At 34.5% G+C, this 12,673-nt stretch overlaps 2 protein-coding genes across 2 annotated transcripts; both read left to right on the forward strand.

Annotated features, from left to right (window-relative positions):
• Positions 1 to 4,951: 4,951 nt before the first annotated feature.
• LOC146136006 (flavin reductase (NADPH)-like) lies at positions 4,952 to 7,136 on the forward strand. The gene is made up of 5 exons (XM_083395432.1): positions 4,952 to 5,041; positions 5,224 to 5,391; positions 5,463 to 5,552; positions 5,863 to 6,020; positions 6,350 to 7,136. Exons 1-5 carry the CDS (start codon positions 4,969 to 4,971, stop codon positions 6,485 to 6,487), a joined length of 627 nt encoding a protein of 208 aa, XP_083251558.1. The 5' UTR covers positions 4,952 to 4,968; the 3' UTR covers positions 6,488 to 7,136.
• An 18-nt stretch (positions 7,137 to 7,154) lies between these two features.
• Positions 7,155 to 10,779, forward strand: LOC146136007 (flavin reductase (NADPH)-like). The gene is made up of 5 exons (XM_083395431.1): positions 7,155 to 7,678; positions 7,904 to 8,071; positions 8,141 to 8,230; positions 8,702 to 8,859; positions 9,823 to 10,779. The coding sequence occupies exons 1-5, from the start codon at positions 7,606 to 7,608 to the stop codon at positions 10,045 to 10,047; spliced, it is 714 nt and encodes a 237-aa protein (XP_083251557.1). The 5' UTR covers positions 7,155 to 7,605; the 3' UTR covers positions 10,048 to 10,779.
• Positions 10,780 to 12,673: the final 1,894 nt, after the last annotated feature.

A 12,673-nucleotide genomic window follows, 5' to 3' on the forward strand; every position in this document is an offset into this window, starting at 1 on the left:
TTTGGGGATGACTTGACTTTTATTCATTGATTTTGCCTTTTGTTTTTATGTGAATGACTTGACTTAGACTCAACTTGCTCTAATGTTGGAATTCAGTTACTACACAAATGACCTGACTGTGCATTACGATAATTTATTACGAAACAACTTTATTGCAACACTGCTAAATGTAAAGCTAAATGTTTGAAATACCCACCTAAATTACTTGCGCTAGTTTATAGGCACTATGGCAAAGCCTAAAGCCTGCTTTTGTTTACATAACGGAGATATGTTTGCTATCGAGGTACTACAATGCGCCTTTAGTATAGCTAAGTGAAGGAAATGTCGTAGTACCCGTATAACATCACAATACACAAGCTACGTTACTTTAGGGACGACGGGAAACAATACAGTGTATATCTCAGCTTTGCTGCAATTTAAATCGAAGTCATTTATTTTACTAGAAGGGTGATCTAAATCCTGACTATCACTATCGATGGCCCGTGGAACAACATTTACTTTTGTAAGCCTCTATGTCTATAAGTTTTCTGTTCCACGATATTTGCGTACCGCTGAACTCCCGATATCTTAAAAATAACCAATAAAAGCTAAAAAGGTCGTTTAATCAAATTCAAGAAATACTAGCACGGCAGTAGGCCTATACATCCACTATAATGTGTAGCCCGCAGAAAACTATTTTGCCTCTCCAGATGCTGGCATTCCTTCTTCACCCTGGCCTATATAACAAACTTCGTTTTTCCACATGTTTTTTTTTCTGTCAATGTGCATTCGCACGACGGAAAACATACGTCATTTCCGCTCGACGCTTTACCATTAAAATTTGAGAAGAACGCGGACGTTGTCTATAAAGCACAATCTGATGTTACAAACAACAGAAATAGGCACGGCGTGAATTTAGTCGACCCTGAATTAATATTTCCGTGAAAAGCTTACACAATTTTTGCGTTAGATATATAGACATTTTGGCGCAGCAGTCGTTAACCAAGCAACCAAGCCCTAACCATCGCATAGTGCTTCACACAACAACGCGGTCGTTGCCCTGTCTTCTTAAAGTTCGTGTTATCGAGAATGAAATGGGTGTTTGATTCACCCAAGACATTATCACATTACGCGTGCTACAGTTAGCAACGCTGGACATCTCAGTAGCGCGGTTAGCGGACGAATTGTTTGACACCTCAAACTTAAATATACCTACAATCTGTGGCTTGTGATTAATATCAGGTTCTTTAAACCTATTTTGGATTTAATAAACATTTGTTTTCAAACCCTGGTGAAAGGCAGCGAAATGTCAAGCAGGGTGTTAAAACGTTTGAAAGTTTCGAGTTCAAGATTTTTTCAGAATCCGGTTAGTTCCGGTTTTGAGCTCAGGTTTGACCATAGTTATTTTAGAACCAGTATTTATAGGCCTAAAGTTCTGTCCCAAGTCCAATATAACCCGCGTTTGATGGCTTGAAGCTAAATGTTATTTAATTAGAAAAACACACACGGCGTATTAAGTTAAAAATAGTTTCGTTTAATGCAGAGCAAAAAATTGACCAAAAAGTGGTGCGCCTCTCAGCACTAAGTTCAAAGTCTAATCTAATTCACAGTGCCAGAAAATAGGCTTAATTGTTACGCCTAAACCGCGATGTGTCATATACCCATGGATCACTTTGGCCTTGACCTAATTTAATTAAAAAATGTAATTTAATTTACTTACTATTTAATCGATTGCAGGGTTTTCTATTCCATATATTGCTTAAATAGAATGAATTGATGCCAATTCTGAAAGTCATTATAACTTCACATTTTTTAACCAGCAGGATAAAAATAAGTGGAGGGCAAACACCATGGATCCTCATGGAAAACTTTTTTTCTCGATTTTTAATATAGAAGTCAGTGTTGTAAACAAGTCATTTTGAAATGACTTTAGTCCCAGTCAAGTCATTTGAAAAATAACACAAGTCCAATTAAGTCGAGTCTTTTGCAAAAATAACAAGTCAAGTTCCAGTCAAAGTCATCGGTTGACCAAGTCAAGTCCCGGTTAAGTTATTATGAGAGCAAGTCAGCTTTAAGTCATTTCCTTGACATAAAAATAAACTGCTAAACTATTAAAATTGGTATACTCGTCATTATGAGCAACACATGAACTAAAAAAACTTAAGTCAGCGGTATGGTCCAGCTGCAGGTCCGCGAGCCTAGTTGCGCTTTATTGGCCCGCGAACTGATATTCAACTTTGCTGCAAATTTTGTTTTTTTGTTATTGTATTTGACCAAAAAACTTCGTAAATGATCCTTTGTGATTTCATAACTACCGTAGCTGAATAAAGGTGTACATTTCATAAAGTTAGTATATATGCCATAGGCCGGCGGTTCTTAATCTGGTTATCTTTTGAAACAAGATAACGTACTGTTTAAATCAAAGTGTCGAGCACGAGCAATTTGTTGTGTGGCCAATGCGAAAAGCCTCCTAAATTTACAGTTAGTGCCAATTCAACCAAATAAACTAAAAAAAAAATTTCGCGCTTGGTGATATTTAATTGAAAATGCCGAATTACTTTTTGTAGGGGGGGGGGGGGGAATTACCAAGGGGGCGGGTGAAAAAATGTTATGAACCAATGCCATAGGCTATGTATAATTTGCCAGCAATAAGCCTAAGAATCGCTATTTGAAAACGTTGGCCAGCAAGTTAAAAAATAAAATAGTTTTGGGCCCGCGATGAAAAGAAGTTGGACCACACTGACTTAAGTCATTACAACGATAGAAATGCTAAAATGTTTTGGTTAAAAAGGATTGATTTATATAATTCATGGTGGTTCTCAAAGTGGAGCCCCCTACCGGAGGGGCCTGGCAAAATTTGGGTCATGCATGACTATAAACACATATTTTCATGACAAGTAGCCTATACTGTGTAGTATGGGACTGACCATGTTTAAAAAGTTTGAGATATTTAGTAACTTCATTTTTTTCTTTGCTTCACAGTAGCCTATAATGTATTAAAGAGATTGTATGACTGGTTTTGATTTTACTTTTGAGTAAAACAGAATAATCGAAAAAAAAAAAAAAAACAGCAATTCGTCAGGACTTTATTTACTCAATTTATCATTACGTCAACGTATATGATCATGTGAGCACTAGCTCGTGTGATATGCTTAAAGTGCACGTGTGAGTCTTTTAGGGCCACGTGCGCCAAAATAATCTATGTTAAACCCATGGTTGTGCAACCAGCCATAACAGCAATACGGGTTTACTTTGAAATCGGTTAAGGTTGTCGTTTTAAACAACAATTTTAAGGACATTTACGTTTTGGAGTTTGCCTTTACTGGTTTAATTTACTGCTGTTAACATACATTAAAAAAAGTATTTTCGATGGTTAATTTAACACAAACACGAGCTTTTTAAAATGTGGGAAAACGGAAGTAAGCCTATCCATATTTTGGAGATACAGGCAAACATATTCATAGAAACTGTCGTAAGTCACTGGTAAATTATTTAAAAGAAATCAATTTATCCAGTTTTCTTTAAAGAAACTTCAATATTTACTGTTGTGATTTTGCTATATTGTAAAACAACCACGTGACTTATTTGTTTTGTGTTCGCACGTGACTTTGCTATTTACGTTTGCGTAAGCACGTGATCGGCATATGTGGCCTTTGCTGCATTCAGCCTTGTAACCGTTGCGCAATTTCGTTAAGACGGTTTCAGGTCTTGTGTTAGGACGTTTAGCACCCATTAGGCCTATAAAAACAATCTATTTCTCCAGTATTCGACAGTTGTACAGCTTTGTGTTAGTAAAATATTGACAGTTCCGCTTTGGGAAAATGAGGACGCACAAGTTTTGAATTGTGGGCGTTGTCATTTCTGAAAGTAATATGTAAGTGAGCTAAAATTATTACCCATTATATATATTTGGGTTTTGTTTACCGAAAAAAAAATATAAATAATAATTTTTAAGTGTATTTGGTAAGTTGAGCTGTGTAGCATTTTGCTTCACATTGTTACCGGGTTGAAACCTGGTGATCTAATTGCATGTGTTTATAAAAACTGTCAGCATATTGGCTGCTCGTGTTCTGTCAATTGTCCAGAATTTCCTGTTTTTCATTAGTCGTGTTGAAGCGTGTTGCCCCAAAAGTTAATTGCCGCCAGCTGGAATATATTATTTAAGTGATTTGCATTTATGCTAAAGCAGCAATATTTTAAACTGTTCCTGGACATAAATTATTGTACGGATTGTAAGTACCATTTCTCATTTTGTTTATTCTCAATAAACAATTTTTTACTGTGGCTCATACCCATAACTGTTTAGTTTTATGCAGTACTGTATGTCTGTGTTAACCTCAATATTTCTATTAGAAGAAAAATACATTCAGCTTTGTAACAACATCAGGTTTCTTCGGGACTTTTATCAAAATTTTTTTGTATCGTCATTTGACAAATATTTGTTAAATCTGGTAGAAAATTCCCAATTTTTATTTATTAGAACAGGCCACAAACTTTTCGCTAGTGCCAAGTAAACTTTACGCGAGTGCAAGGAAAGGGTTTTCTCTTAATTCCTGTATAAAATGTTTGATTGTTCACTACACTGAATGAGGTATTCAAGGATTTTATTAAAATCTGTTTTATTTTTTTCGTTGTTGCAATATAATGTTCGGTTTATTATTTAACGTATATAACAAAGCGGCCTATTTACCTGGCTAACATATTCTTTAAATCAACGTATAATCACGAATGGTAACTGCGGAAACAGTCACTTCTAAAACAAAAATCACACCTAATTTGGGTTTAAGGTGTCTGTTTACATTTATTTTTTTATACAAAAGTAGGTTAAATACCAAACAACTCTTGTTTGCTTTTTTGGCTCTATTTGTGTTTACTGTTATCAATATGTTTTCTATCGGAAAAAAATCTGGTAACTTGTGCATTAACAGCTTTAAAGTTTACTAATTAACCTGATTCTTATTTTTGTGAATTCCTCAACAATCAGCCAAAATGAGATTAATAGTGTTTGGTTCAACTGGACAGACAGGACGGGCTGTTTTAAGATTAAGCACAACAGACTCCGGTAAGTCTAATGTTTATTCTCTATTTATTTAAAACAATTGACATGTCTGATCTCTATGTTAACTTGTAGTTATACCAACCCTTTTTATCCATTTACCCTAACAGATTTTTTTTATCACATCACTAACACCTTTGCATTTTCAATCACCTTTGTAGTTTAAAAACAAGTATGACTTTTTTTAGATTGCAACGTTACTGCTTTTGTAAGAAAACCTTCCAAGATTCCCGACGACATTCGCAGCAAAGTTAAAGTTGTGGTTGGTGATGTCCATAATGTGGAAGATGTGAAAAATGCTCTGGGTGGACAAGATGCAGTCATTTCTTGCCTCGGTGGACCCATCTCCTTTTTTAGTAAGTATTGGAATTGACTTGATAAATGTATGTATTAAGTTTAAAATATCTTAATGTTTAACATTTTACAGCTCCTTTTTATGTGCTTTCTACTGGAATCAAACATGTTGTTGAGGGAATGAGAGAACATCAAATTAAAAAGCTAGCGGTTGTTAATAGTGGTAAGTTAGACAATTAACATCAACTTTAATTCAAAAATTAATTGAAATTGTTTATTTTTTGCATATTCTTGCCTGCCTAATTCACAACAATAAGGATCTTTCATTATTTTTTCAGGTTCATATATATAAGTTACAAAACTATTTACATACTTTTCAATAAACATTAAAACAGAATATAACTAAATAAATTTCTCAGAAAGAAAAATAAATTTCTATTCTCATTAGCAATAATGACAAAATAGGAATGATGTTTAATACTACCGTACTATGTAGGTTATATCAATTGATGAGCTGACTTTTTATTTTTAAGCTTTACACCTGCCTGGTAAATCTGTTCCCTTTTTTCTGAAGAACCAACTGGCAGACCACAAAAGAGCTATTGAAGTTCTTAACGACGCAAAGGATATTGAATGGACTTTGTTAATGCCACCTTTCATAAAGGATTTGCCAAACAGTTCAAACTATGATGTACGTTGGTATTTTTTGTGTATTCTTCTGTTCAAAGTATAAAACCTCTTTTGTCAACTTTTGTTTTGTAGCAGCCTGCCACTTAAATCTAACAATTTTAAAGCGGCTGTCTATATACACAGTGAAACAATAAGCTGTATACAACAACTTACTTTGAATGTTTGAATGTTTGATTGTTCAGACCATTACTTTTATCCATTTTGAGTAGATCAAAGTGTCATTTGACAGTAGTAAACATGCATTACACAAAAGACATTGTATAATAGGGTTTAAAATTCACATATATAAATTTGTTGGTTTTTATAATAAAATATGTACTTTACTTTAAGGTTGCTATTGACAAGGTTCCAGGAAAAAATGTTGTGGGCACACTTGACATGGCGCATTGGATGATATCTTATATGAAAAACAGTGAAACTTCCGATAAATACCACCACCAAATGGTCGGTATATCGTCCAAATCATAACTTCGTTTTTTGGTATAAACGTTTTCGATTTGTTAAGCTTTACAGTTCACATTATTGTGTTTTTTGTGAATCAACCCGAAATAGTATAGTACTAAATTTCCCATGAATTCCAGTAAGGATAAAATATTCTTCACCACCCTTATACTATGTTATTGTAAAATTCTGTGTCAAAAATCACTTGTTTTATTGTCCTACTAAAATCGCTTTATATGTTAAACTCGCCCTTACCTCAATTGCATAAAGCTTATATTTTGCTGAAATATGTAGCTCTCTATCTAATGTGTTATTATGCATTTTCGTATGGGTTTTCAAATCATGTTTTATGTACTTTATTGGTATCGTTTTCTATTTTCAGATGTTCTTAAAAGTGGCATATTAGAAACAATGTTAGTTGTACCTTGCCTTTTTTGATGTATATATTGTTTTTTTACTTTATGACTCAGGCTCTAGTCCATGACAACTATTAGTTGTACAAAACTAATTTTGTTTAATATTATACTGCAGATTTTTACCACAACATTGTTCATGAATTATTGAATTATTTAGTGTACATTTTTCTCTTTATGCACATTACGTGATTGAAGTCAAACAGTATTATTGACCACTCATACATGCTTTACATCAGTGGTTCTTAAACTGGGGGGTGCACCCCCCCCCCCCCCCCCCCCTTGGGGAACGTGTGAGGTTCACAATTGGGCGCGAGAAATTGGCAAACTCTGTATGAATTATGACTAAACATTAAGGCAAAGTGATATTTACGGCTACTAATCCTTGAATTAAACATTTGGTATCCAAAAAACTGTTCCATCCATCGCATTAATGCAACTTACCTGGAAAAAAATTGCTGTTTTGCTTGATGTTTTTTTTAATTTTTAAACAAGGTGGGCACGAGTTTTGTTAAAATTGTGAAAGTGGGGGGGCGTGTCTCAAAACGTTTAAGAACCACTCCACTGCTTTACATTGTTACAACTGTTCATGTCTGTGAAAAACACTTTGTAATAATTGCACCAGCGTATTTCGCAATAGCGTCCAGCAATCATTGAATTCTTAATCTAATTCCAGGTTTAGGTTCCTTTTTTTAAATAAATAAATATTAAGGCTTAAAACAATCCACTGTTATGAGACTAATAGTGTTTGGATCTACTGGTCTGACAGGGCTAGCTGTGTTGAAATTAAGCACGTCAGATCCAGGTATACTTAGTTTTATTTTTTAGAAAATGTTACCAATTAAAAAACACCTAGAAAAATTATGCTAATTACTCACCTTATGTACAATGTATTTAATTCTTGATTTTTAATCAACTTATTCCGCCACTATGGATTCTATAAAATTTTGCCTATAGATTATCCTTATGTAAATTAATAATAAAAAACAACAATTGTTCACAATATTCGTATGAAAATATTTATTTTTAGACCTCCAGGTTACTGCTTTTGTAAGAAAACCATCCAAGATTCCAGAAGACATTCGCAGCAAAGTGAAAGTTGTGGTTGGTGATGTGCACAATGTGGAAGATGTGAAAAATGCTCTGGAAGGACAAGATGCAGTTATTTCTTGCCTCGGGGGACCCATCTCCTTTTTTAGTATGTATTGCAATATTGACTTTTACTAAATATATATGTTAAGTTTTATATATGTTTTCCATTTTACAGCTCCTTTTTATATACTTTCTACTGGAATCAAACATGTTGTGGAGGGAATGAGAGAACATCAAATTAAAAAGCTGGCCGTTGTCAATAGTGGTAAGTTTCACGATGTAACTTTTAGTGATGTTTCTTTTTTGTCGGCTCATTGTAAAAACAATATCCTTTAGTTTAGTGGGCCTTATAAGCAAAATTGATTAAATTATCTGGAATGGTAATCAGTTTACAAGGCATAAGTCTGCCTAATTGTGTAGGGAAATTTGTAAGTCTATAGTTACATCTTTTTAAAAAAATACTTTTTTAGTGCAACATACTATGTTGGATCTTAAAACCTGGCCGTACCGCACAAATCAATCTTCTATCAGATTGAAACCTGGTGTCAGACAATTACCAATACTACTAATTGATATCAGTTCCAGTCCAAAATTATTGGACATCAATTGTGAGGATTAACACATTTCAGTTAAAAATCTGCTGTTTCAATCAACATAGTCAAATTTATTGCATGATGTGTAGCCTGATAAGGTACATTTTGAGCGAATTTTAAACTGAGAAAGACCTGTGTTTCAGGGATGTTCCTGCCTGGTAAATCTGTTCCGTTTTTTCTGAAGAACCTCCTGGCTGATCACAAGAGAGTTATTGACTTTCTTCACGGTGCAAAGGACATTGAATGGACTCTATTAATGCCACCTTTCATCAAAGATTTACCAAACACTACAAACTATGACGTACGTTGTTAGTTTATTTTTAATGTAAGTTTAATGAATTGAACAATAACGCTTACAGAATTGGCTGTTTGTTGGCATTTTATTGCCCTAACAAATAGAAACCTCTCTTTAATAAAATGACTAGCCTTTATTGAATATATACTCTTTTAAATCATGACCTACGTCAATTTTTAAGTCGTTGGGATTAGTTACCATATTTTCTTGCGAATCAAACACCAACAAAATAAATAATGACAAGCAAGCTGTTTTGTACGCCAGAAGTAAGAACAATATGTCAGTTATCAAAACTCTATTAAATAAAACTCGTATGTCTACCGTTTTGATTCTCTGAAAGGGCCGAGTCCACTAAAATGATTAACTTCTGTCCACTAGTTGAGTGCTGTACATTCGAGTATACTGTTCACCAAGGTTTATACACGGTCAAAACTAGGGTATACAGATTATGTCAGTGTTAATGTATGCCACAGCTGTAACAGAATGTATTTGGAATTCATCCTGGCCTAACTTATATTTATTAAACTGCCAAGAAGATCTTATCTGAACTATCTCAATTTTTGAACAACTAATTTAGCATGAAGAGGTAGATGCAGCATGGCGGGACTGACAGTGACTCTATTGTTTCAACTACGTAACTGTCCAAAAAGTACATTCCTTTATGGGTGTTTATATCGTTACTTGATTTGAAAAGACCTTTTTTGAGCCCAAATGCGCTCAACTTAACAAGGTTGTTCGCGCTTCCTGTCAATCTTTACCGTATTTTAAATAGCAACATAGCATCAAGAGTAAGGCCTAATTCATATTACAATTTGCGCCCATTTGGACAATTAAGACAATCAAAATATATCGCGTCTGCAAGTTTACGAATCTGATCACGATACTCTTCATCCAAAATATCGGTTATCGGCGCCGGAATAAAATGCCAATTAACGAACATCCCTAATATAGTATGCTTTATACTTTAAGGTTGCAATCAACAAGATTCCAGGTGGTAGTACAGTGGCTGCGCAGGACATGGCTCACTGGATGCTTTCCTACATGAAAGATGAGAAAAGTACAGACGAATACCGCCACCAGATGGTCGGCATTTCCTCTACCTACCCGTCGGCTTTTCCTCGCAAAAGCGTTTTTGCAGTTGCCGGCCTAGCAGTGCTTGCTGCTGCGGTAGTGTATTACGTGAGGTATCTGTGAGAAACTGCAGCTCACATGATATAACTGTATCAAGTTGTGAAACTGTAAGACTATTTCCGACTAATAAGATTTGTTTTTGGTAAATCGACGCAAAAAGTTTTTTCCACTTAATTGGATTAATGTGTTCTAAACGTATATTTGTCGTGGATATAACAGGGTTTCCGCAAAATCCTTAAAAGTTTTTCAATGTCTTTAAATTGATTTACGCAGTGAAAAGTCTCAGATAAACCCTATGTTTTTTTCAGAAGTTTTTGAATAGTCTTTCAATTTATTTTATATACAGCTTAAGTTATGTATTTATAAAGTTTAGAAACATCACTAATCATCTAAAAAATTTCTTTGAAAAATTTATTCATTTGTGTGACAACCCTAATCGTACATCGTTTGTAGTTTTCGATTTAAGTATTTTTTTATTTCATATTGCATCTTTTAATTAACATGTGTACTCTCGGCATATTCGTGAAATTATCAAACTTTACTCGTATAGTTTTTCTTTAATCGCAGTATTTTGTTAAATATAAATTGCTTTCAGCCTATAGTTCACTTTTGTTTCGTGAATATTTGGTTTCGTCCTTTGCACTACTATACTCTTTATTTCATTTCTCTGTGATGATAGCTTGCTGGAACTATTTTAAATATTGCGTTATATTTGTCTTATGTTTACCCTTAAATTGTCTTGGCAGCAGTACGTTAAAAAATTATGTTTTTTCATGAGGATAATAAAGTACAGAGTTCAAACTCAATTTATTTTTCGCACCACAATATGGTAGGCTGTAGCCCAAAAACGTTAAGCCACTGATCAATGGTTTGCACTTCCAATAGCAAACAAATTATCACAATTTAACTGGATTTGAGAACAACTTGTTTCAAGTTTAAACGAATCTCTCTTGTGCCACCTGCCGCCTGCATGTAACGCTATTTAAACCAGTGGTCGGCAACCGCCGGTCCGCGAGGAGTTCGTTACCGGTCCGTAGCTGGGTTTCCAGATTAAATTTTTGATTAAAAAACAAAAGACATGAAATAAGTCAAAAATAATTAAATGTAGTATTCTATTAAAAACACATTAACTTTCGTTTAAATATACTCCATGGTTGATTCTAATGATAAAAAATCAATATTAGTATTAAGCAATCGTTCAAAACAAACCAGTGTGCTGTGGCCATATGAGTTGCATTGCAAAATTATTTATTATTTCGATGTTCAGGTAGGAAAGTTTTAGAAACAAACGTATTTTGTAATACATTACTGAACATTTGTTTTCTTTTAAGGCTGGTCCGCGGATAAATTTTAGTTTCAAAACGGTCCGCAGGGCCAAAAAGGTTGCCGACCCCTGATTTAAACGACAATAAAATATTTGATATTTCATTTTGACGATCTACAGTAGCCTTGTCTGGTAATTGTAATTCTTTCGGCAACCTTAGCAAATCGTCTTCGTCAGTTTGGAACAATTACCAGAGGAGCTTATTTTGATTAATTAAAAAAAACATTATTCTACCGCATAAAATAATTCTTTATTCGTGTCAAAGGATGTAGGTCTCAATACGTTTGCTTGTTACAAGCGCCCGGTTATTTGACAAATAGATGAATAGATCTATCAAATAGCATTCCATATGCCAGCGTTATTACGCAGTTTCAAATAACCAAGCCGACTTACTCAATCGGAAAGACAACCGCATCAAATAGCCTTTTGTAGGCGTTTCGTAGGCATGTGCCTCTATTGAAGCGATAACATGTATGTGGAACAGAATGTCCAACCGTGGCAATATAATAGCCTTTGATTATTTATAATATTTCCGGTTTTGTAAACACAGCTTTTTTTCTTTCCAGTCAGTTACAGTAACTCGACTACGTTTACGGTTTGTAATCTGTAAAATGAAGCAGGTTGCTTGGATGACAGAAAAAAGTATACTCTTCTAAAACGTCAAGGTTAAACTAACTTGCCTATGTATTCGTAGGCCTTCAGTGTGCTTTACAATTTACATAGAATCTTTTTAACAAGATTAGCCTACTGCTCTTTAACAGCAGCCACTAGACATAAATAAAAGTTTTTTTGGTTATCAGGGTCTTTTTCTTATTAGATGCCAGGTTCGTTTACTTATAGGACTTCAAAGAGGTTATTCTCGTCTATATTTTGAGCTATTCTTTCTATGCTAAGATTTACAACGACTGAAACCAGGTAAAGTATTTTGGTCGCCTCTTGAAAACCTCGGTTTTTCGTAGGACGCGTTAGCGCTCCCTATAACAAAGATTTAAACACAATAATTTCAAATTAATTTTAATTTGTGCGTGGTAAAAAATAAAGGTGGTGCAACAAATCAACTGCTGGGTCCCGTAGTCTTGCTTGATTGTTTCGCCTTGTAAAAATCCTGCATGCCTCGCGCTGACCGCCGCCGTTGCGTCATACCAAAAACCTCAACATCAAAACCCACGCACAGTGATCGATGGGCCTACGTAGCCGCGCCATCCATTGGTATGCTTCAACAAATTGGAGCAAAATAGTTCTGATCTAATTTGGATATTACCAACAAATTCTACTTTGTCCAACGGCATTTTTATTATTTCAGTCAAAAAAAGATATTGAATTAAACCTCTTTCGTCGGAACAACTGGTATGTAATTTCTACAGT

The sequence above is a fragment of the Ascidiella aspersa genome, chromosome 8 (genome assembly GCF_963924565.1).
Source record: "Ascidiella aspersa chromosome 8, kaAscAspe10.2, whole genome shotgun sequence".
Classification (NCBI taxonomy): Eukaryota; Metazoa; Chordata; class Ascidiacea; order Phlebobranchia; family Ascidiidae; genus Ascidiella; species Ascidiella aspersa.